This window comes from Chiloscyllium plagiosum, unplaced genomic scaffold (assembly GCF_037043375.1).
Source record: "Chiloscyllium plagiosum isolate Xiang-an unplaced genomic scaffold, Cpla_swu_hap1 HiC_scaffold_9, whole genome shotgun sequence".
NCBI classification, from domain to species: domain Eukaryota; kingdom Metazoa; phylum Chordata; class Chondrichthyes; order Orectolobiformes; family Hemiscylliidae; genus Chiloscyllium; species Chiloscyllium plagiosum.
Genome location: NW_028270147.1, coordinates 82,834,536 through 82,860,977, shown reverse-complemented (window position 1 = coordinate 82,860,977; position 26,442 = coordinate 82,834,536). Strand labels below are relative to the sequence as shown.

Sequence of the window (26,442 nt, the reverse complement as noted above, 5' to 3'; positions counted from 1 at the left end):
GTCTAACAGTCACTTTAATTAATATATATTTAAATGCTGTCTCCTTCCACCATGGATATTGAATTGAACACACTATTAAATAGGAACAGAAATTATAGCATAAAATAACACACAAGAGATAAGCATGGAGATGCAGGAGTAGGTAATTTAACCTTTGAAATTTGTTTCACCATTCCGGTTGATCTGTACCTTAACATCCATATGACTAAAACATACAATTTATTTTGTTTCGGGGATATTTTGAAATTTTACTCACTGTATTAATCCCAGTAACTATAGGCCAGTCAGTTTATCCTGGGTGGTGAGAAAGCTTTTACAAGTTATAAACTGGGGAAAAAAAATTAACAGGGAAAAGCTAACACACAGAAAAGGAAGATGGTGTTTAAATAAATTACCTGAGTTTTCTGATGATATGAAAGAGGGGGTTGATGAGGGTAAAGCAGTTGATCTGGTGTATACGGACTTCAAAAAAGTGTAGTGACATGTAATCATAGAATTACAACAGTGTGGAAACAGGCTGTTTGGTCCAACAAGTCCCCTCCGGCCCTCCGAAGAGTAACCCACCCAGACCCATTCCCCTACCCTATCACTCTCCATTTACCGCTGACTAATGCAACTAACCTACACATCCCTGAACACTATGGGCAATTTAGCATGGCCAATTCACCTAACCTACATATCTTTGGATCGTGGGAGGAAACTGGAGCACCCAGAGGAAACCCACACAGACACGGGGAGAATGTGCAAACTCCACACAGACAGTTGGTCGAGGCTGGAATTGAACCCATCCCTACTGCCATGAGGCAGCAGTGCTAACCACTGAGCCACCGCACCACCAATAGATTTATCAGGAAAGACAAAACCCATTAATAAGAGCCAGTAGCAGCACAGATACTTTTGAAATGGCAAGAAGTAGGGATTAATGGTGAACAACTGCATTTCGGGTGAGAGGAAGGTACACATTGGGGTTCCACAGTGGTCAGTATTAGGACCACTGCTTTCTTTACCTACATTGACTTAGATTTGGGTAGGAATGGCCCAAGTTCAAAATTCCTAGATGACACAAAACTTGAAGGTATTGAAAATTGTAAGAAAGACAGTGATCAATGTCAAACGAGTGTGACAAAATGGACAAAGAAGTGGCAGATGAAATATAATGCAGAGAAGTGCAAAGTGACCCACTTTGTTGAGAAAAATGAAGACAGGTAAAATAAATTAAAGGGTGCAATTGTGAAAGGGAGTCAGGAGCAGAGAGACCTGAATGGCCTACTTCTGCACCCACATCTTATGGTTTATATGAGCACAAACAGTTGAAGATGTAGTTCAGGTTCAGAAAGAGCTAACAAGGTATACAGGAATTAATAATAGTGGCATAAGATAAGCAAGGAAGTTATGGTGAACCTTTATAAAACACTACAAAGGCTTCAACTACAGTATTGAGTCCAAGTCTGGGGATTGCACTTTGGTAACAATCTGAAGACATTATTGGGGTTGTAAAAAAGATTTAAGAGATGAGCAAATCCAGTAATGTGAATAGATTGGAGAAACAGGACTTTTCTCTCTGAAGAAGATTTAGAGGAGCTTCAAGAGAATTGTTCAAAATCATGACGGGTCTGGACAGATTAGTTCGGGGCAAAATACTTCCATTAGTGGCAGGTTCAAAAATTAGACAACACTGATCAAGGGTGATTGACAAAGAAACCAATGGAAACTGAAGAAGCTAGCTGTATTCAGGAAGTATGTTCGATCTGTCTAAGAGGCAGATTCAATTGTCTAATGGGAACTGAAATCATGAAGAGCAAAAAAAACATTGTAAGGGAAGGAATGAAGATGACAGCCAGCACTGACAATAGAGTCTCCTTCTGTGTCCTACCTATTCTGTGATTCTCTGGTAGGAATGCAAGCTGGAAATGTGTTGCTGGAAAAGCGCAGCAGGTCAGGCAGCATCCAGGGAACAGGAGAATCGACGTTTCGGGCATAAGCCCTTCTTCAGGAATGGGGAAAGTTTGTCCAGCAGGCTAAGATAAAAGGTAGGGAGGAGGGACTTGGGAGAGGGGCGTCGGAAATGTGATAGGTGGAAAGAGGTCAAGGTGAGGGTGATAGGTCAGACTGGGGTGGGGGCGGAGAGGTCGGGAAGAAGATCTCAGGTTAGGAAGGCGGTGCTGAATTTGATGGATTTGACTGAGACAGGGTGGGGGGGAGGGGAAATGAGGAAACTGGTGAAATCCGAGTTCATCCCTTGTGGTTGGAGGGTTCCTAGCCGGAAGATGAGGCGTTCTTCCTCCAACCGTCGTTTTGTTGTGGTCTGACGATGGAGGAGTCCAAAGACCTGCATATCCTTGGTGGAGTGGGAGGGGGAATTGAAATGTTGAGCTACAGGGTGGTTGGGTTGGTTGGTCCGGGTGTCCCAGAGGTGTTCTCTGAAACGCTCCGCAAGTAGCCGGCCTGTCTCCCCAATATAGAGGAGGCCACATCGGGTGCAGAGGATGCAATAGATGATATGTGTGGAGGTGCAGGTGAATCTGTGGCGGATATGGAAGTTTCCTTTGGGGCCTTGGAGGGAGGTGAGGGGGGAGGTGTGGGCGCAAGTCTTGCATCTCCTGCGGTTGCAGGGGAAGGTGCCGGGAGTGGAGGTTGGGTTGGTGGGGGGTGTGGATCTGACGAGGGAGTCACGGAGGGAGTGGTCTTTACGGAATGCTGATAGGGGAGGGGAGGGAAATATATCCTTGGTGGTGGGGTCCGTTTGGAGGTAGCGGAAATGACGGCGGATGATGTGCTGTACATGGAGATTGGTGGGGTGGTAGGTGAGGACCAGTGGGGTTCTGTCCTGGTGGCGGTTGGAGGGGCGGGGTTCAAGGGCGGAGGAGCGGGAAGTGGAAGAGATGCGGTGGAGGGCATCGTCGACCACGTCGGGGGGGAAATTGCGGTCCTTGAAGAAGGAGGCCATCTGGGTTGTGCGTTTTTGGAACTGGTCCTCCTGGGAGCAGATGCGGCGGAGTCGAAGGAATTGGGAGAATGGGATGCCGTTTTTACAGGGGGCAGGATGGGAGGAGGTGTAGTCCAGGTAGCTGTGGGAGTCGGTCGGTTTGTAGTAGATGTCCGTGTTGATTCGGTCGCCTGAGATGGAAATAGAAAGGTCTAGGAAGGGGAGGGAGGAATCTGAGACTGTCCAGGTGAATTTGAGGTCGGGGTGGAAGGTGTTGGTGAAGTGGATGAACTGTTCAACTTCCTCGTGGGAGCACGAGGCGGCGCCGATACAGTCATCGATGTAGCGGAGGAAAAGGTGGGGGGTGGGGCCAGTGTAGTTGCGGAAGATGGATTGTTCCACATATCCTACGAAGAGGCAGGCATAGCTGGGGCCCATGCGGGTGCCCATGGCTACTCCTTTCGTTTGGAGGAAGTGGGAGGATTGGAAGGAGAAGTTGTTCAGGGTGAGGACCAGTTCAGTCAGTCGAAGGAGGGTGTCAGTGGAAGGGTACTGGTCGGTACGGCGGGAAAGAAAGAAGCGGAGGGCTTTGAGTCCTTCGTGATGGGGGATGGAGGTGTACAGGGACTGGATGTCCATGGTGAAAATAAGGCATTGGGGACCGGGGAAGCGAAAATCATGGAGCAGGTGGAGGGCATGGGTGGTGTCCCGAACGTAGGTGGGGAGTTCTTGGACTAAGGGGGACAGGACCATGTCGAGGTATGCAGAGATGAGTTCAGTGGGGCAGGAGCAGGCGGAGACAATGGGTCGGCCGGGGCAGTCAGGTTTGTGGATTTTGGGCAGGAGGTAGAAGCGGGCGGTGCGGAGTTGTGGGACTATGAGGTTGGAGGCGGTGGATGGGAGATCCCCCGACGTGATGAGGTTATGGCTGGTCTGGGAGATGATGGTTTGGTGGTGGGGGGTGGGGTCCTGGTCAAGGGGGCAGTAGGAGGAGGTATCTGCGAGCTGGCGTTTGGCCTCAGCGGTGTAGAGGTCGGTGCGCCAAACTACTACCGCGCCTCCCTTGTCTGCTGGTTTGATAGTGAGGTTGGGAACAACTTCTCCTTCCAATCCTCCCACTTCCTCCAAACGAAAGGAGTAGCCATGGGCACCCGCATGGGCCCCAGCTATGCCTGCCTCTTCGTAGGATATGTGGAACAATCCATCTTCCGCAACTACACTGGCCCCACCCCCCACCTTTTCCTCCGCTACATCGATGACTGTATCGGCGCCGCCTCGTGCTCCCACGAGGAAGTTGAACAGTTCATCCACTTCACCAACACCTTCCACCCCGACCTCAAATTCACCTGGACAGTCTCAGATTCCTCCCTCCCCTTCCTAGACCTTTCTATTTCCATCTCAGGCGACCGAATCAACACGGACATCTACTACAAACCGACCGACTCCCACAGCTACCTGGACTACACCTCCTCCCATCCTGCCCCCTGTAAAAACGGCATCCCATTCTCCCAATTCCTTCGACTCCGCCGCATCTGCTCCCAGGAGGACCAGTTCCAAAAACGCACAACCCAGATGGCCTCCTTCTTCAAGGACCGCAATTTCCCCCCCGACGTGGTCGACGATGCCCTCCACCGCATCTCTTCCACTTCCCGCTCCTCCGCCCTTGAACCCCGCCTCTCCAACCGCCACCAGGACAGAACCCCATTGGTCCTCACCTACCACCCCACCAATCTCCATGTACAGCACATCATCCGCCGTCATTTCCGCTACCTCCAAACGGACCCCACCACCAAGGATATATTTCCCTCCCCTCCCCTATCAGCATTCCGTAAAGACCACTCCCTCCGTGACTCCCTCGTCAGATCCACACCCCCCACCAACCCAACCTCCACTCCCGGCACCTTCCCCTGCAATCGCAGGAGGTGCAAGACTTGCGCCCACACCTCCCCCCTCACCTCCCTCCAAGGCCCCAAAGGAAACTTCCATATCCGCCACAGATTCACCTGCACCTCCACACATATCATCTATTGCATCCTCTGCACCCGATGTGGCCTCCTCTATATTGGGGAGACAGGCCGGCTACTTGCGGAGCGTTTCAGAGAACACCTCTGGGACACCCGGACCAACCAACCCAACCACCCTGTAGCTCAACATTTCAATTCCCCCTCCCACTCCACCAAGGATATGCAGGTCTTTGGACTCCTCCATCGTCAGACCACAACAAAACGACGGTTGGAGGAAGAACGCCTCATCTTCCGGCTAGGAACCCTCCAACCACAAGGGATGAACTCGGATTTCACCAGTTTCCTCATTTCCCCTCCCCCCCCACCCTGTCTCAGTCAAATCCATCAAATTCAGCACCGCCTTCCTAACCTGAGATCTTCTTCCCGACCTCTCCGCCCCCACCCCAGTCTGACCTATCACCCTCACCTTGACCTCTTTCCACCTATCACATTTCCGACGCCCCTCTCCCAAGTCCCTCCTCCCTACCTTTTATCTTAGCCTGCTGGACAAACTTTCCCCATTCCTGAAGAAGGGCGTATGCCCGAAACGTCGATTCTCCTGTTCCCTGGATGCTGCCTGACCTGCTGCGCTTTTCCAGCAACACATTTCCAGCTCTGATCTCCAGCATCTGCAGACCTCACTTTCTCCTCTAGGAATGCAAGCTACCAAGAAGCACAATAATGAGGGAGGGATAATAATTCCTTTCATTTTCTCTCCTTCCTACCTTAAAGGTTCTTCCTCAGTTCTGATTTGAGCAGAATGGGATTCAAACTCACCCCAACCCAATTCCATCATGTAACCTATTTACACACACTTATCATATTCAGCAGAAGTTGTGGATGGGCTCCTATTGAATTGGTTACTGACAACACAGAAGGAATGGACATTTGCATTTTGTAACAAAAGGGGTGCATTTAAAATACAGAGCATTAAGATCAGGGTTGCTGATTGCCAGTGATAAACTGCAATTTTACTAGTTGCTATTCTGTGATTGAGATAGTGAACTCTGATCATATCCAAAGCTTTGAATCAACTATTTATTCTTTTGTCTATGTTGACAATTCTTTTATTTCTGGCTTTTTCAAATAGGTAGTAAAAGATGAGATGCACCTAGATGGAATCAGGCATTTAGACTAAGCAAAGTTTTGAGGGGGCTTGGGTTTTGCTAGCATTTGCAATAGAAAATTGTCATCAAAATTGTGACAAACACTTTGAGTGCTGGAACTACGCCCATTCGGTCAAGTATTCTATCACACTCGTAACCTGTGCCTTGTAGATGTGGACAGGCACTAGGGAGGCAGAAGGTGAGTTACTTACCAGATAATTCCTGGCCTCTAACCTGTTCTTGTAACCACATTGTTTATAAAGTTAAAAATCACACAACACCAGGTTATAGTCCAACAGGTTTAATTGGACTGAAGATGACAGCCAGCACTGGACATTGTTTATATATCAGGTCCCATTCACTTTTTGATCAATGGTAACCCCCAAGATGTTGATCATGGAGCATTCAGCAACAAGGATGCCACTGAACAGCAAAGGGCGAATCTCTCTTGTTGGAGATGGTCATTGCCAGGCACTGGTAGGGAGCTTATCAGTTCAGTCTTAGCTATGGGCTGCTTCAGGATCTGAGGAGTTGGGAATGGTGCTGAATATTGTGCAAACAAAAATATCCTCACTTCTGAACTTATGATGGAGGGAAGGTTATTGCTGAAGCACGTGAAGGTGGTTGGATCTATCACTCTTGTGTAATGTTTCATGGTCAGTATGCAGCACACCTTTAAGAGATAGACAATCATAGAATCTCTACAGTGTGAAACAGGCCATTTGGCCCAACAAGTCTATGCTGACCCTCCGAAGAGTAACTGAGCCGAAAGATAGTGAACAGAAAGACGCTGCTGGAGAGAAATATTTCTGCACCACCAGCCACTGGACAGGAAAACTATCCCTTGACCTCTGCCCTCATCCAGCTGCTAATTAGCAAAAGGACCCTGTCAAACATTCCAGCAGAGGGCAGCATCATCAGTACAGGTACTATGGCAGATCAAAGAGAGAACCAATCACTCCCTCTTTGAAGAAACTCAATGGATGCAAATTTTCCAGCCAGACCCACAACCCAAGAACAATTTTTTTAAAAATCCCCTTAGACATGCCTATAGCAGCCAGCATCTCAGCCTCAGGTACATTTATATCAACAGTAGAGCTTCAACCAACTGCAAAAGTGTGGGCTCACCAACTGTTTAGATTATTATTCCTCCCCTACATGTAGTGTTACTTAACTAACCTGGCAAAATTCCTCTGCATTGAGCAATGCTTGGTCCGTCAACCACCACAGGATAGAGGGGCTTCAGTCTGGTGGCCAAGAAAATTGAGGAGGTTAGGCATAAACTCTGATAAATCTCTGCAGCGCATGTATCTGTTGTAACTGAATTACTTTTATATTGAACTTCTTCATTATTTCATTCTGTAGACACCTTTTTTGGGGGGTGTGCAGGGTTAGGATGTTGCTTACCTGCCTCAGAGCCAGCAGCTCCAGGTCCATGTTCTACCCCAGAACCTCGCAAAAAGAATGTTTGTGATGTGGTTCAATAGGTCAAAAATAACGAGCCCACTACTCCTTCCCACACTTTCTCTCTGTGCTCCCAGTGAGACATCCATTGCCTATATCTGAAGCGTGGTCTCTAGGTAACATGAGCCAGTGCTCATTGGCAGCAGGAAATACATTCTAAGCACTGCAGGACTAAAAAGAAGGGAAGCACTGACTATGATCACTGTCACTCTCAATCCCGAGACCTCTGCTCTCCAACGCCCCATCCAATCTCTCAAAGGCCCCAGCCTTAACCTTTGACCCATCCCCATCCGACAACAACACTCACACTCCAACATGAGATCTCCCACGGCCCACAAGCTTCCAACCTAACCCCAGTAGTATCCCTGAGATCTGTGATCTTCTACCCGCAACCTACTGAACCTTTGTCACAGAGTCTGAAATCCCCCCATCCCTCCTCCAGATCCCCAGGATCCAACCTAAATATGACCTGGAGGCTGGAGCACTAACCTGCACAGGTTTCTATCCCACACCTGACGAAACATCAATTTTCCTGCTCCTCAGATGCTGCCTGACCTGCTGTGCTTTTCCAGCACCACTCTAATCTAGACTCTAATCCAGAACATCAACATTCTGTTGCTGTCCCAGGCCCAGGCTGCTAAAGCTCTGTTTTTGAGATCAGGTTGTTAGCCTCGGGGAGTGAGCAACCCACACATCCCAACGTATCCTATTTTAGATTCACAGGAATTATCACAACCCTGCAGCACTTGTCATTTTGCAACCGTGTCGAATTTCAAAATGCAGGAAACATGGGAGGAAACAGCTGGGGAAGAAAGAGTGGATCTCTGAACCAGTGTCTGCCTGAACAAGCCATGATCTGCTGAACCAACAGAGGTTGATGGAAAAATCTCAGTTCACTTACGTAAAAAAAAGTGTCCTTAGGAATGCCGTGTATCAGGAGTCGGCTGTAGTATATTTCGCATCCTACCTCAAGAAAGATATGTATTTATACTGTACACTGTTGAACCTCAGGATGTCACAATGAAAAAGTTTCAGATGTATATGATGTTGGAAATATGGCAAACAATTCACACACAGCAAGATCAAATAAACAACGATTCAGGAGGTGAGGAGGTTTGCTGTACCTGGCTTTCAGCAGCTGACCTGTCTCCAAATGGCGATAATGAAGGGGCTTCTGGTCACTCTGCAGTTTCTTAATGTGCTCTATTTCGCTCAGGATTTCAAACTTCCAATCTTCTCCAGGGGAAAAGCAATGCTTCCACACACACACACACAAAAAGACAGAATTGGACACTTAGTAAATAGAATGGGAAAAAAGAAGTTACTCATCATTCAGGTATACAGTTACAGCAATAGCATAGCCTCCCAACTGCAATGATGACAGATTTGAATTCCTGATTCCTGAGATATATCTGCCACATTGTAGAAGAGAGGGGGAAGAGACCATTGCCCACCTCCTTGAGGAAGGTGCACCTTCGCAAAGTAAGTCTGGAAAGTGATGGTCACCAAGATAAACAGCAACTGTTGCTGGAGATCCATCAATTCAGCCAAATGATGCTCTTGATTTAATTTGATTGATTTATTGTCATGTGTACCTAAGGACAGTGAAAAGCTTTGTTTACCAGCATCATAAGCAGATCATCGTAAGCAAGGACATACAGATCGTAGAATGGGAAAAACTTAGAAGCATACAGATTACATCGCACATTAGCAAGATCAGCATTATTTGAAATTAGAGAGTCCATTCATCAGTCTAGTAATTTTTTTTATTCTTTCACAGGATGACAGTATCACTAGCTTGGCAGCATTTATTGCTCATCCCTAATTGCCCAGAGGGCAGTTGAGAGTCAACCACTTTGTTGTGGGTCTGGAGTCACATGTAGACCAGGTAACGATGACAGACTTCCTTCCCTAAAGATCGTTAGTGAACCAGAGGGGATATTCTGACAATTGGTTGAAGAGGGAGATGATACAGGGCAGGGTGACACTAGGCACACAGACACACAAGATGGCCGCTGAGTCATCAGTTGGCCAACTTGACACAAAAGTTGGCCGCTGGATCACAACATGGAAAGAAACAACAGAGCAGATACAGGCACTGCCTGAGGCCACCAGAATGCCAGCACAATGCACCTCATTAGTTTAAGGCGGGTGGGGGAGAGAATACACGAGTAACGCGCACTGCCCAAAGTGTCTGGTTCCAGCCAGCACCTCTTACAGAAATGCTAACAACTTGATATACACTCAATATGAAGTGTTAATGGCCAGGGCTGCAGTAATCATTCTTCTTAGGAAAAGCGATTAACGCCCATTACTACAGCAATGGATTTCTGTGCAGACATTGAAACTGGCATTGTCTACCCTGAAACTGACAATTACTGTATTGAAACTATCAATGATTCTGTAACGATTAGTATAAACAAACCATGTACAAAGACACCAATCTCATCACTGACCTATTGTATCACAAGACGTGTAAAAATTTCTCGACATGTGCTCCAGGCCGAGAGAAGACTCGCACCTGACATCTGTGCTGTTGGTGTCTTTCTCTCCCTGGAGCTCTGGTATTTCCTTGGGCAGTAAACTCTTGTCATTGAATGCCGTGACTGGTGATTTTCTCCCCAACATGGCAATGGTTTATAGTTGTCATTAGATTCTTAATTGCAGATATTTATTGAATTCAAATTGGATTCGAACCCAGGTCCCCAGAACATTATATGGGTCTCTGAATTAACAGTCCAGTGATAAAACCATTAGGCCATCACCACCCCAGTAGAATGGGCCAGGAAGAAGCTGTTCCTGAACCTAACAGTGCATGTGTTCAAGCTTCGGTATCATCTGTTGACAGAAGAGGTTGTAGGAGAGCATTACTGGGGTGGGAAGGGTCTTTGATGATGTTGGTAGCCTTTCTGCAGCAGTGTGCCGTGTAAATGGAGTCTATGGTTGGGAGGCTGGCTTCTGTGATGGTCTAGGCTTTGCACACCACCTTTTGCAGTTTTCTATGGTCCTGGGCAGAGCAGTTATGCACCCGGACAGTTTGCTTTCGATGGTTCTTCTGTAAAAGTTGGTGAGGGTCCTAATGGACATGCGAAATTTCCTGAGCAGCCTGAGGATAAAGAGGTGTCATTGTGCCACCTTGACCATCGCATCTACATGGGAGATCCAGGACAGGTGGTCAGTTATCGTCACTCCGAGGAATTTGACACTCTTCACCCTCTCAATCTCTGCTCCATTGATATAGATGAGGGCATGTCCTCTTCTTTCTGAAGTCAATGTTCAGTTCTTTAGTTCTGCCAACATTGAGAGAGATTGTTCTCATTGCACTACATCACCAAGCTCTCTTTCTCTTTTCTGTATTCTGACTTATTGTTGTTAGATTTCCACAGTGATGTCATCAGCAAACTTGTAGATGGCGTGGCCACACAGTTGTGGGTGTACAAGAAGTGCAGTAGGGGACTGAGAACGCATCCTTGGTTGGGGAGGGGGGGTCCATTGTTGGGAGTTGTTGTTGAGGAGCTGCAGTTGTCTATCTTCACTGATTGTGGTCTGTGGGTCAGAAAGCTGAGGATCCAGTTGTTGAGGTCAGAGCTGAGACCAAGGTCATGGAGTTTTGAGATCAGTCTGGAGGGGGTAATGGTGTTGAAGGTGGAGTTGTAGTCAGTGAGCAGGAGTCTGACATAGGTGTCCTTGTTCTCCACCTGCTCCAGGGAAACGGTGTCCCTTGGTTAGGGAAATGGCATTAGTAGGCAAACCGCAGGGGATTGAGGCCGACTGGGAGACTAAAGTTGATGCAGGCCATGACCAGCCTCTTGGGTTTACTTGAAGCTCTCTGCTCTACCAATGCAAAGAGCTGCACTGGGCAGCACGGTGGCTCAGTGGTTAGCACTGCTGCCTCATAGCGTCAGGGACCCGGGTTTGATTCCAGCCTCGGATGACTGGCTGTGTCGAGTTTGCACATACTTCCCCATGTGGGTCTTTGGGGTTTCCTCTGGGTGCTCTAGTTTCCTCCCACAGTCCAAAGATAGGCAGGTTAACTATGGCAAATGTGGAGTTATGGGGATAGGATGGGATGCTCTTCAGAGGGTCATTGTAGACTTGATGGACTTGTAGACTAGGAAGTCACCTGCATTGTAAGGATTCTATGAGGAACTGTTTATGACCATTCGCACTATAGCACATTCCAGAGTTGAGGACTATATGCTGAGGGATGCACAAGAGCTTAGTACAGCGATCTCATGGGTAAGGACCACTGTCCAAAACCTTCTGGCTATAGAACACCATAAAACCCATTGGTCTGTATACTTAACATGAAATTCATATATTGTAAATATTAACTGCGTGGCAAGTTATTGTCAGTGTAGTGAAGCAGCTCAGTGTGCTACACACTGTATTAAAACAAACCGAACTGTTTAACATCTTGTGCAACACCAACTTTGAACTGGTAACCTACGTGTTTTTCTACATTCCATGAATAAGTTAAACTTTTGCAAAAAAATTGTTTTCATCCTGTCCGCCAGGTGGCAAACCTCACTACAGCAAAGAAAGAGATCTTTAAAAAATGTAATTTCTTGTACCATGTTACAAAAACCTGGTTGACTGCTCCACACATGTTAATGATCAGTGCTTTATGCCGGAAGTGAAAATCTTCAGAACACCGTTATCATACTAGTTATTTGCTGTCGAAAATCAAAATGAACCCATTCCCTCTTATTTCGAAGCTTCCTACAGGAAACGGGCTGCTAATGAAATCCAGGAATTCTGACAAGCAGAGGCCCTGGAGTGTTTTCCGCATTTGTGCCCAGATACCCTTGGGTGTAAACTAGTTAACAGGCAGAGTTGTTTTGAGCACAAGTGAGTTATTTGTGCAGCTACCATCCATCAGAGTGGCTTTATTTTCTAAATCATAATCCCACTGGCACCCACCCTTACTATCTGGATGAGAGGGTGAGGGGTTGGAGACTGGTCACAGAGAGCCATCATCCCAGTGAGTCTATTGGTTAAGAACATGAGATGGACACCCTTTCCACCAATCAGAAACCTCTCTCTCTCTCTCTCAAAGCCCCACCTACTTTTATGACCAACCACTGGGCAGCTCTGACTCATGTGGTTCCTGCATTGACCGCTGTGGCTATTAATAGCTGGAGTGTTCATTCAGGAGAGGACTCTGAGAACTGGGAATTCTTCTAGGAACTGTCCTTAGAATATGTATCAACCATTCACATTAAGAAGTCAGCTGTTTGGCCCTCGAGACAACTTCCCCATTCTATAGGATCATTGCTGATGTGATTTTCGGATCAACTTTGCTTCACTGCTGACTTCCGATAACCTTTGACTCGTTCTGTAGTCAAAAGAATAACATCAACAAATTGCCCAAAACTCTACTCTTTTACTTGCATCGATCAAACCCTCTCCCTAAATGGATTCCTGCCCATAAAACACATCCTGAGACTTGAGTCCAGAGTGTGGTGCTGGAAAAGCACAGCAGTTCAGGGAGCATCAAAGGAACAGGAAAATCAACGTTTCAGGCAAAAGCCCTTCATCAGGAAAGCCTGAGACTTGACTGGGAGTGTCTCCAAGCTACTGCCCCATGGGTCTCACCAATCTGCAATTCGCAGGACACAAGAGCAATAAAACTTTCCACTGCAATTTTCATGCATTAATTTAAACATTGTTCTCACAGACTCGCTCTGTATTTTCTATTTCTTGAGAACCATTTCTGTGGTATCACAATTAGTTACCTTAGGGAAGAAAAGATTTCTGCTTGCAGATTCTCAAACCCAATGTGAAAGAGTGATAATTCAATGGATTATTGCATTTGGAGACTCTAAAAACTTGCAAATGGAGAAATGCAGAAAATAGGAGCAGCAGTAGACCATTTGGCTGTTCAAAATTTCCCGACCAGCAGAAACAACCTCTTTACACCTGTCCTGTCAAGACCCATCAGACCCTTCTATGTCTCAATGAGCTTGCCTCTCATTCTTCTAAATTCCAGAGAATGTAGGTCCAGGGTAACCAGCCTCTCATTCCTGATGAAGGGCTTTTGCCTGAAAAGTCAATTTTTCTGCTCCTCGGATGCTGCCTGACCTGCTGTACTTTTCCAGCACCACTCTAATCCAATCTCCCTCATGCCAAGCATCAGTTTAGTGAAGACTCACTGTACCGGCCTCCCAGGTAAATGTATCCTTCCTTAAGTATGAAAAGCAAAACTGCACACGGTCTTCCAGGTATGTTCTCAGCAACAACCTGCACAATTGTATCAAGGCTTCTTTAATCCCCTTGTGATTAGAAACCAAATTGGCCATTTGGCTTCCTCGTACTGTGGTAAAACAATAAAACTAAGGAAACAAACCATATAAGAACATCTAAGATTACAGAAGGGCAGCAAAGCTGACAAGCTCAACAATAGCCTGAGCTGCAGTTTACAGAGTGTTAATGTAATAGCCTTCAAAAATCAGTCAACAACAACACCCAATCAAGCTCTCAATGTGTATTTGAGAATGAATATTATGAAGAGTTTGACTGTTGAGCTAGCCAGTCATAATAAAACCTGAATGATTCAGTCTTTCCAAAGAGAAATGTAATGACTCACCATGTGATGGAGATGAGATACAGTGCTGTGCTTGAAAGGAGAATTAACCAAATGGTTTATTTTCAATTGCATAGCCTTAGGTAAATTGGAGCTAATCCTGGCAGAGTTGCTCTGAGAATTCATTCCCCCTGATGATGGGTTAGAAGGCAAACTGCGGGCCCAAATGACAAAGGAAACGTTAATGAGAAAAGGAGCTATGCAGAACTGAAGGCAAATTACAAATTCAACAGAAATATAAGCAGTGTGCAAGATGGCCTGGCAGGACAACACACAGAACTGCTCCACGCCACACAGAGTTCCCCAGACATTTTTTCAATCTCAGCCATGCCATTGGGCAAAGTGCCAAGTGGGTGCAAGGTAACTCCTGCAAACACAGAAGGGAGGGAAGGTTAACTTATGCCAGCTTGAGGCGTGGGGATAGGACATTTTTCTGCGCTTTCAGTTGAGGAAATGTGTAATGGAAGAGTTCTAAAAATGGAAAGAAAGAAATTTATAAAATGAGAAGGCAAAGAAAAAGCCCACTCATTTCCATCTGTAATGCTGTTACATAAAGTGCCCCCTCAGAGCTGCAGACCAAATGCAATATGTAAATATGCATGAGGTGCACATTAATAAATCATGACTTGTCTTGTAGTTGCCAAAGATCGGTAAAGATCAAATTTATCGTAATTTAACAAGTATGTTTTTCTTAAGAAAGTCATTTTCAAACGTTATTACTAAGTTGTAGAGGTAAGTTTTTTTTTTAGCAAAGCAGTATTTGTTTCGGTCCAAAAAGGAAACAAAATCTTAAAGGCATTGCTTCAACTCAGTTCGAAGAAAAACACAAAAAAGCATCCAACTTAAACTTTCATATTCTTAAAAGTGTCCTTGGATTTCAGGAGAATTATTGCTTCATGAACAAACTCTGGAGGTAGAATTTTCTGTAATGGAGATTCTCTTGGACTATCGGTCTCTGAGACCCTAGAATCCAGTGAGTATCTGTCCTATCTAATATCTGGTCCTATCTTGGTGTGACCCTGGGGCTGTGACACTGGTTCAGTGGTCTCAGTGTCTCACATTTACATGTCTTACATGCTGGAAAACATCTGATCAGGGCAGCCTGTGCTGACATTCATTGAAAATACTATCAAAACTGACAAGCGCACACTGAATGCCCTTGGAACTTGTCACAATGCAAGTTGACTTTACATGGAGTCCCTTTACATGACTTTACTTATGTTACTGAAACAATGATGTGGAGGAGCTGGACTGTGGTGGACAAAGTTAGAAATCACACAACACCAGGTTGTAGTCCAACAGGTTATTTGGAAGCATTAACTTTCGGAACGCTACTCGATCACAGCTAAGAAAGGAGCTGCGCTCCGAAAGCTAGTGCTTCCAAATAAACCTGTTGGACTATAACCTGGTGTTGTGTGATTTTTAACTTACTAAAACAAGACGAAGGAACTGGCTGGAAAGGAATGTTTAAACCCTAGCCTTTCACCACCAGAATTTAGGTACAGACCTGAATGGGATAAATATATACTCTGTCTGCTCGTCACAATTGATTTCGTGGGAATGGGCCTAAATCAGAGAGCAGAGAATGGCTGGTGGAAGAAATAGGAAAAGTACCACTTTGCTGCAGCATGGGGTTAGGAGAGAGTCAGAAGCTTCTCATTGTGTGAAGAAATGACTACAAGAATGGTTTGACTTGTGTTGACTGCAGGGTGGCACCTATGAACAACTTCTGCTTTAGGATACTCAGCACACAGCAAATCAGTACAACCATTTGCAGAAGCACTTTTACGGATTTTACCGTTTCAAGTTCTTGCATCAGGGATGACTGGGTTTGCCCTTCTACAAGATGCATGGACAATGGCACTGCACCTGTGCAAAAGACTCATTGTCATAATGTCCGGCTGCCTTGACAGAGTACAGCGAGCTTTGAAATAAAAGCAGAAAGTGCTGGAGAAACTCAGCAGGTTTGACTGCAACCATAGAAAGGGAAAAATTTCAAGTCCATGCAAGGTTTTGCATTTTGGTAAAGCGAACGAGGGCAGGACTTATATAGTTAATGGTAGGGCCCTGAGTAGTGTTGTTGAACAGAGAGACCAAGGGATGCAGGTACATAATTTATTGAAAATTGCATCACAGGTAGACAGGGCAGTTAAGATGACGCTTGCCTCATTGCTAAGACCTTTGAATATAGGAGGTAGCATGACAAGTTCCGGTTGAACAGGACATTACTGTTTACAGTTCTGGTCACTCAGCTATAGGAAGGATATTATTAAATTAGAGAGGGTGTAGAATACATTTATAAGGATGTTACTGGAACTGGAGGGTTTGAGCTATAAGGAGAGGCTGTATAAGCAGGAATTTCTCTCACTGGAGCATAGGAGATTGAGAGGGGACTTTATAGAGGTTTATAAAATCATGAGGGGCATAGATAAAGTGAATAGTAAAGGACTTTTCCCTGGGGTAGTGGAGTTCAAAACTAGAGGAGGATTTAAAAAGGACTCGAGGGACACCTTTTTCACACAGAGGGTGGTTTGTATTTGGAATGTCCTACCAGAGGTAGTGGGAGATACAGGTGCAGTTATACCCATTTGGACAGTTACATGAATAGGAAAGGTGTATAGGGAATATGAGCAAAAGGCAGGAAGTGGGATGAGATTAGTTTGGGAAAATTGATCGGCATGGATGAGTTGACCGAAAGGTCTGTTTCCGTGCTGTATGACTCTATGACTCTATTCTTTTTTGGAACCCAAAGTTCCATACCAGTCAGGCATGGGGGCACGGATGGAAAGCAAAGGCAAGGGTGCAGGGCATGAGATGGTTGGCAGTCCGAAGGGTGGGTCAGAGACTGAGAGTCTGGATCAGTGGTGCTGGAAGAGCACAGCAATTCAGGCAGCATCCGAGGACAGGCAAAATCGACGTTTCGGGCAAAAGCCCTTCATCAGGAATAAAGGTAGAGAGCCTGAAGCGTGGAGAGATAAGCTAGAGGAGGGTGGGGGTGGGGATAGAGTAGCATAGAGTACAATAGGTCAGTGGGGGAGGAGATGAAGGTGATAGGTCAGGGAGGAGAGGGTGGAGTGGATAGGTGGAAAAGGAGCTGGGCAGGTCAGACAAGTCCGGACAAGTCCAGGGGACAGTGTTGCTGGATGTTAGAAACTAGGATGAGGTGGGGGAAGGGGAAATGAGGAAGCTGTTGAAGTCCACATTGATGCCCTGGAGTTGAAGTGTTCCGAGGCGGAAGATGAGGCGTTCTTCTTCCATGCGTCTGGTGGTGAGGGAGCGGCGGTGGAGGAGGCCCAGCACCTCCATATCCTCGGCAGAGTGGGAGGGGGAGTTGAAATGTTGAGCCACGGGGCGGTTTGGTTGATTGTTGCGGGTGTCTCGGAGATGTTCCCTAAGCGCTCTGCTAGGAGGCGCCCAGTCTCCCCAATGCAGAGGAGATCGCATCGGGAGCAACGGATACAATAAATGATATTAGTGGATGTGCAGGTAAAACTTTGATGGATGTGCAAGGCTCCTTTAGGGCCTTGGATGGAGGTGAGGGAGGAGGTGTGGGCACACGTTTTACAGTTCCTGCAGTGGCAGGGGAAAGTGCCAGGATGGGAGGGTGGGTCGTAGGGGGGCGTGGACCTGACCAGGTAGTCACGGAGGGAACGGTCTTTGCGGAAGGCGGAGAGGGGTGGGGAGGGAAATATATCCCTGGTGGTGGGGTCTGTTTGGAGGTGGCGGAAATGTCGGCAGATGATTTGGTTTATGCGAAGGTTGGTAGGGTGGAAGGTGAGCACCAGGGGCGTTCTGTCCTTGTTGCGGTTGGAGGGGTTGGGTCTGAGGGCGGAGGTGCGGGATGTGGACAAGATGCATTGGAGGGCATCTTTAACCACGTGGGAAGGGAAATTGCGGTCTCTAAAGAAGGAGGCCATCTGGTGTGTTCTGTGGTGGAACTGCTCCTCCTGGGAGCAGATACGGCGGAGGCGGAGGAATTGGGAATACGGGATGGCATTTTTGCAAGAGGTAGGGTGGGAAGAGGTGTAATCCAGGTGGCTGTGGGGGTCGGTGGGTTTGTAGAAAATGTCAGTGTCAGGTCAGTCGTCACTGATGGAGATGGAGAGGTCCAGGAAGGGGAGGGAGGTGTCAGAGATGGTCCAGGTAAATTTAAGGTCAGGGTGGAATGTGTTGGTGAAGTTGATGAATTGCTCGAGGGAGCACGAGGTGGCGCCAATGAAGTCATCAATGTAGCGGAGGAAGAGGTGGGGAGTGGTACCGGTGTAATTACGGAAGATCAACTGCTCTACGTAGCCAACAAAAAGACAGGCATAGCTGGGGCCCATACGTGTGCCCATGGCTACCCTTTTGGTCTGGAGGAAGTGGGAGGATTCAAAGGAGAAATTGTTAAGGGTGAGGACCAGTTCGGCCAAACGAATGAGAGTGTTGGTGGAGGGGTACTGTTGGGAACGTCTGGAGAGGAAAAAACGGAGGGCTTGGAGGCCCTGTTCATGGCGGATGGAGGTGTAGAGGGATTGGATATCCATGGTGAAGATGAGGCGTTGGGGGCCAGGGAAACGGAAGTCTTGGAGGAGGTGGAGGGCGTGGGTGGTGTCTCGAACGTATGTGGGGAGTTCCTGGACTAGGGGGGATAGGACAGTGTAACTCCCCACATACGTTCGAGACTACCTCGACACTGTCCTATCCCCCCTAGTCCAGGAACTCCCCACATACGTTCGAGACTACATCGACACTGTCCTATCCCCCCTCGTCCAGGAACTCCCCACATACATTCGAGACACCACCCACGCCCTCCACCTCCTCCAAGACTTCCGTTTCCCCGGCCCCCAACGCCTCATTTTCACCATGGATATCCAATCCCTCTACACCTCCATCCGCCATGACCAGGGCCTCCAAGCCCTCCGTTTTTTCCTCTCCAGACGTTCCCAACAGTACCCCTCCACCAACACTCTCATTCGTTTGGCCGAACTGGTCCTCACCCTTAACAATTTCTCCTTTGAATCCTCCCACTTTCTCCAGACCAAAGGGGTAGCCATGGGCACACGTATGGGCCCCAGCTATGCCTGTCTCTTTGTTGGCTACGTAGAGCAGTTGATCTTCCGTAATTACACCGGCACCACTCCCCACCTCTTCCTCCGCTACATTGATGACTGCATTGGCGCCACCTCGTGCTCCCGCGAGGAGGTTGAGCAATTCATCAACTTCACCAACACATTCCACCCTGACCTTAAATTTACCTGGAGCATCTCTGACACCTCCCTCCCCTTCCTGGACCTCTCCATCTCCATCAGTGACGACTGACCTGACACTGACATTTTCTACAAACCCACCGACTCCCACAGCCACCTGGATTACACCTCTTCCCACCCTACCTCTTGCAAAAATGCCATCCCGTATTCCCAATTCCTCCGCCTCCGCCGTATCTGCTCCCAGGAGGAGCAGTTCCACCACAGAACACACCAGGTGGCCTCCTTCTTTAGAGACCGCAATTTCCCTTCCCACGTGGTTAAAGATGCCCTCCAACGCATCTCGTCCACATCCCGCACCTCCACCCTCAGACCCAACCCCTCCAACCGCAACAAGGACAGAACGCCCCTGGTGCTCACCTTCCACCCTACCAACCTTCGCATAAACCAAATCATCCGCCGACATTTCCGCCACCTCCAAACAGACCCCACCACCAGGGATGTATTTCCGTCCCCACCGCTCTCCGCCTTCCGCAAAGACCGTTTCCTCCGTGACTACCTGGTCAGGTCTCCCCCCCCCCCCCCCCCCCCCCCACAACCCACCCTCCCATCCTGGCACTTACCCCTGCCACCGCAGGAACAGTAAAACCTGTGCCCACACCTCCTCCCTCACCTCTATCCAAGGCCCTAAAGGAGCCTTCCACATCCATCAAAGTTTTACCTGCACATCCACTAATATCATTTATTGTATCCGTTGCTCCCAATGCGGTCTCCTCTACATTGGGGAGACTGGGCGCCTCCTAGCAGAGCGCTTAGGGAACATCTCCGAGACACCCGCAACAATCAACCAAACCGCCCTGTGGCCCAACATTTCAACTCCCCCTCCCACTCTGCCGAGGATATGGAGGTGCTGGGCCTCCTCCACCGCCGCTCCCTCACCACCAGACGCATGGAAGAAGAACGCCTCATCTTCCGCCTCGGAACACTTCAACTCCAGGGCATCAATGTGGACTTCAACAGCTTCCTCATTTCTCCTTCCCCCACCTCATCCTAGTTTCTAACCTCCAGCAACACTGTCCCCTGGACTTGTCCGACCTGCCCAGCTCCTTTTCCACCTATCCACTCCACCCTCTCCTCCCTGACCTATCACCTTCATCTCCTCCCCCACTGACCTATTGTACTCTATGCTACTCTATCCCCACCCCCACACTCCTCTAGCTTATCTCTCCACGCTTCAGGCTCTCTGCCTTTATTCCTGATGAAGGGCTTTTGCCCGAAATGTCGATTTTGCCTGTCCTCGGATGCTGCCTGAATTGCTGTGCTCTTCCAGCACCACTGATCCAGAATCTGGTTTCCAGCATCTGCAGTCATTGTTTTTACCTCAGAGACTGAGAGTGACTGGAGTTCACAGAGTCACAACAAAATGGAAACAGGCCATTCAGTCCAACAAGTCTACACTGACCCTCCAAAAAATAACCCACCTAGACCCATTCCTCGACCCTATATTTATCCCAACTAATCACCTAACCTACACATCCTCAAACTACATATCTTTGGATTGTGGGGGGAAACCAGAGCACCCCACATACATACAGGGAGAATGTGCAAACTCCACACAGACAGTCACCTGAGGCTGGAATAGAACCAAAATCCCTGGTGCTGTGAGGCAGCAGTGCTAACCACTGAGCCACTATGCCACCTGGAGTTGAGGGGGCAGGGGATCAGTGCACACTGGAACGGAAATGCAGGAGGTGGCAAGCAGACAGACTGGCACAGGGAGGTGTGCTTGAACAGACCATGGGAGTGTGGGTGTGATCAAGGCTGTGTGTACAATAGGTGTGGGAGTTAGTGGGCTGTGCCAGGTAATGGGTGAGAGGGAGTATGCAGCATCTAGCATGTAAGGGAGAGGTGGGCTTGCAACAGGATGTGTTGGCGAGAGGGGGAGTGGTGTTTGCGTGGGGCAGCAATAGAGGGGCTGGATGAATATTGTCTGTCAAGGCCTGTAGGGAGAAGAGGGTGGGTAGTGTCATGGATGGAGGGGATGTCTGAATAGTTACACGGATATGTGGAGGAGGAATAAGGGCATTGGTGGGTACTGCCAATGGGGAGGAGAGGATGAGCAGTACAGGCAGTAAGTAGATAATGGGACAGTGTTATGTACTGACATGCAGAGACATTCCTTCCTATAGTGTAAAACTCAAAATGTTTATCATAGTTCCCAACCATATCCACAGCTCAGTATTACTTCAGCATTGAGTGTTCTTGAATGTGAGAGACATAGAGTTATACATCATGGAAACAGACCCTTCAGTCCAACTCATCCATGCCGACCAGATATCCTAAATAAATCTAGTTCCATTTGCCAGCATTTGGCCCATATCATAGAACATAGAACATAGAAAAATACAGCGTAGTACAGGCCCTTTGGCCCTCGATGTTGCGCCGATCCAAGCCCACCTAACCTACACTAGCCCACTATCCTCCATATGCCTATCCAATGCCCGTTTAAATGCCCATAAAGAGGGAGAGTCCACCACTGCTACTGGCAGGGCATTCCATGAACTCACGACTCGCTGAGTAAAGAATCTACCCCTAACATCTGTCCTATACCTACCTCCCCTTAATTTAAAGCTATGCCCCCTCGTAATAGCTGACTCCATACGTGGAAAAAGGTTCTCATGGTCAACCCTATCTAAACCCCTAATCATCTTGTACACCTCTATCAAGTCACCCCTAAACCTTCTTTTCTCCAATGAAAACAACCCCAAGTGCCTCAGCCTTTCCTCATACGATCTTCCTACCATACCAGGCAACATCCTAGTAAACCTCCTCTGCACCCGTTCCAGTGCCTCCACATCCTTCCTATAGTATGGCGACCAAAACTGCACACAATACTCCAGATGCGGCCACACCAGAGTCTTATACAACTGCAACATGACCTCAGGACTCCGGAACTCAATTCCTCTACCAATAAAAGCCAGTACGCCATATGCCTTCTTCACTGCACTATTTACCTGGGTGGCAACTTTCAGAGATCTGTGTACATGGACACCAAGATCCCTCTGCTCATCCACACTACCAAGTATCTGACCATTAGCCCAGTACCCCGTCTTTTTGTTACTCTTACCAAAGTGAATCACCTCACACTTACCTACATTGAACTCCATTTGCCACCTTTCTGCCCAGTTCTGCAACTTATCTATATCCCGCTGTAACCTGACACATCCTTCCTCACTGTCAACAACTCCACCGACTTTCGTATCATTCGCAAACTTGCTCACCCAACCTTCTAGCCCCTCCTCCAGGTCATTTATAAAAATGACAAACAGCAATGGTCCCAAAACAGATCCTTGCGGAACACCGCTAGTAACTGCACTCCAAGATGAACCTTTACCATCAACTACTACCCTCTGTCTTCTTCCAGCCAGCCAATTCCTAATCTAAACCTCCAACTCACCCTCAATGCCATACGTCCGTATTTTTTGCAGTCCTTCTAAACCCTTCCTATTCATATACCCATCTAGATACTTTTTAAATGTTGTAATTGTATCAGTCTCGACCACTTCCTCTGGCACTTCATTCTCTACATGCATCACCCTCTGTGTGAAAAGGTTGCCCCTCAGGTCTTTTTTATGCCATTCCCCTCTCACCTTAAAACTACGCCCTCTAGTTTTGGACTCCCCTACCCTGGGTCAAAAGACCTTGGCTATTCACCCTATACATTTGTGAAGATTTCCTCTCAATTTTTGTAGGTTGTAGGTTCCAGAAAAATCATCAGAACTATCTACATCCCAAGTGAGTTTACACTTACCTTCCAGATGGAGGAAGTCTCTGTTCCTTGGTAAAGCCATTATACCTGTTAGTAGTGTCTACCATATAATGATTTGGTGTTTTACTGACAGAATATGCGGTTGGAGCTGGGATCCTATCGATATTTATCACCGCGACCTGTAGAGGCTGTTGGATACAGGTGGATATTCAGTCACAAGCAAAGGTAGTTGAAACTAGCTTTACAATTGCAGAGGGATAACATTGACAGGTATTGCATTCACAGGTCTGTTCAACCATTTAGCGCACAATCAAAACAACTCTCTTTTAGACTCACCAGCTTCACATTGGTTCCAAACAGTAAGTGTTTTCAACATTTCTGCTGGAATTGTTTAAACTCAGGAAGTCAAGTTTATGATTGCAGGTTTCATAATGAAAGTGTAGGGAGAATCCCTGCAGTGTGGAAGCAAGCCCACTGAGTTCACACTGACCCTCTGCAGAGCATCCCCACCCAGACTCATCCAATCCCTGTAACCTTGCACTTCCCATGGCTAACCCACCTAGCCTACACATCCCTGAACACTTATGGGTAATTTCGCATGGCCAATCCGCCTAACCTGCACATCTTTGGACTGTGTGAGGGCTTATGCCCGAAACGTCGATTCTCCTGCTCCTTTGATGCTGCCTGACCTGCTGCGCTTTTCCAGCAACACATTTTTCAACTGTGTGAGGAAACCAAAGCACCTGGAGGAAACCCATGCAGACACGGGGAGAATGTGCAAACTCCACACAGACAGACACCCGAGGTGGAATCGAGCCTGTTTGTGAGACAGCAGTGCTAACCCCTGAGCCACCATGCCTTCATGGTTTCTTTGCTTCATATTTGTTGTAGTTTAATTATCCACTCCCCCCCCATCATGGTCTACAGAATGTACTGCAATAGGTCACTGAGATCCACCAGCATTTCCTAAATCCATGTCTTCCACCACCAATCTAGGGCATGGGCGCCATTATCCCCTGCAAGTCCCCCTCCAATGTGCAATTATATCATTGTTACTTCAATGTCACTGCATCCAAATCCTGGAACACCCTGCCCAACAGCACCATGAGTGTCAAGAAGATAGCCCACCACATTCTCAAGGGCAACCAGAGACAGGCAATAAATGCATGCCCAGCCAACGACGCCCACGTCCCATGAGTGAATGTAAAAAAAACCTGACTGGGCGGAATTAGCTTTTTACCTCCTAGCAAGAAAATGGCCAGGCTGAACAAAACTCTGCAGATGTTAGAGATCTGAAATCAAAACAGAAAATACTGGGCAAACTCAGCAGGTCAGGCTGGATCTGGGAACAAAGTTAACAGTTCAGGTTGGTAGGCTTCCAGGAGAGGTGGCAGTGAGCACTTGGAAGATACCTTGATCAACTCAAGAAGGGTAGTGGAAAGCAGCGAAAACCAAAGGACAACCAGAAATCCTGAAGGAGATCTGGCAGTGGAAGGTGGGGCCTGAATCGTTGACTGTTTTCCTCCACAGAGACAGCCTGAACTCTGAGGGAAATAGTGAGATGGCTTTATCCAGTCTGTTTCAATGTTCCCTTGAACCTCAATCGCCAAATAATCTGCATCATTCACTGAAAGGTAAGTGTGGGGCATTCCCTACCATCCACTGACATTTTCTAAAGCACCGAATGTATTCGAAAGGGGAGGAGCTGCATCATTTGCTGTCTCAAATGAAGGAAAATTGCACCTCCAATCCCTCGGCTCACCTTGCTGCTTCGGCCTCACCTTTGGAACTAATTAAATACAACAACATTCTGAGAATCTGGACCATTTAGTTATTCCTGGATACTGAATTGTCAAAGGTCTGGGTGAATAAAGTATTTCTATTAAAAGGGGAAGAGTCAGCATTCCTGAAAGTGAGCACAAATTGTTTCTAACAACCTGTTTCCGATGGTGTTGTCGTATTTCTCTCTGTAACCCTGCCTTGTTATAGAGCCATAGAGGTGTACAGCATGGAAACCTTCAGTCCAACCTGTCCATGCCGACCAGATATCCCAACCCAATCTAGTCTCACCTGCCAGCCTCCGGCCAATATCCCTCCAAACCCTTCTTAATCATATAACCATCCAACTGCCTCTTAAAAATTGTAATTGTACCAGCCTCCACCACTTCCTCTGGCAGCTCATTCTATACACGGACCACCTTCTGCGTGAAAAAGCTGCCCCGTAGGTCTCTTTTATATCTTTCCCCTCTCACCCTAAACCTATGCCCTCTAGTTTCACCCTCTCCCTTTGCGCCCTTGTAGGACTCAGTCTGTGGCTCGGGGAGGTCTGTCCTGTATTTAGTTTTTAAACTCTTTCTGGGGGGAGGAGGGGGGAAGAGACACAGTTAATGAAGAGCCCACCTCTGCCACATGACGGTGGGCTAGCAATTTCTGGCTTGCTGCCTCCATACTAATTGATAACAGGGGATTGATTGATTGATTGATTGATTGATTGACAGGGATGCTGAAAGGTAGCGAGGGGCGGGATCTCACTGGAAATCATTGAGTTTTTTTTCCCCCCAACTTGAATTCGCCCCCAACTTGATCTCGCCTCCCCTGTCCCACCCACTCGTACCTTGCTTGACCTCTTGAGTCTGCAGCTCCCTGTTGCTCTACTTGACCGGCGCTCCAGCAGCGGGAGAATCCAGTCCTGTGGCTGTAATCTACTTTGATCCATCTCTCTCACAGAGACACACGCGGGGGGAGCTGTTCAAGTGTGTTCCAGAACCCCAGACACTCCCCACCCCCAATCCACCAGTCGAACGAGTTACAAAGAGACCAAAGAGCACACACAAGCAAAACACATATCAGGGGCGAGCTGAGGAGAAATGTGTACAGTACACCCTTCCCAACTTGTTATGCCAAACCCGTTCCCATGTCACCCAATCCCTTTGCCTCACATCAACACTTCTGGTGAAAGGTCACCGAAGTGATCACCTATTGTTTCCCCTTCCCTCTCTCTCTCTCTCTCTCTTCAGTAGATGCTGCCAAAGCTGCGGAGAATTTTCTCAATTCACCTTTTGTTTTTAACTGTAATTGCACAGCAACGTGTCGAACACCGCCCCAACATTTCACATCGATCAACATTGTACAAAGCCAGAGCAGCTCGCCGTCGGAAAAAGGGCATGTTAGGGCAGAGGAGAATCTGTTTCTCAGGCAGAATTTCAAACGGAATAATTTGTTGCAGGTCTATCTTCTGGTTAAAAAGAATGACAAATTCTGACCAGGATAACTTTGGCTATAAACCAAAGTTTATTAGAGAGGTGTTCTGAAGTAGCTATCTAATATGATTTAATAAATCCATGTCTCTTTGATTTAATAATTCTATGTTCTTTGATTTAATAATTCCATGTTCTTTGATTT

General features: G+C 47.4%; 1 protein-coding gene across 3 annotated transcripts in view; it reads right to left on the bottom strand.

The window, feature by feature from the left end:
* Window positions 1-25,892, bottom strand: part of LOC122554793 (uncharacterized) — a 48,254-nt gene extending 22,362 nt beyond the window's left edge. For all 3 annotated transcript variants that reach the window (XM_087990882.1, XM_087990881.1, XM_043700172.2), the window contains exons 1-5: window positions 25,655-25,892; window positions 23,083-23,228; window positions 14,089-14,239; window positions 8,624-8,754; window positions 7,215-7,282 (exon numbers count right to left, since the gene is read on the bottom strand). In XM_087990882.1, the coding sequence (XP_087847008.1) occupies window positions 7,215-7,282; window positions 8,624-8,754; window positions 14,089-14,239; window positions 23,083-23,228; window positions 25,655-25,756 (598 nt within the window). In that variant the 5' untranslated portion in view covers window positions 25,757-25,892. The remainder of the gene's footprint in view (window positions 1-7,214; window positions 7,283-8,623; window positions 8,755-14,088; window positions 14,240-23,082; window positions 23,229-25,654) is intronic.
* Window positions 25,893-26,442: the final 550 nt, after the last annotated feature.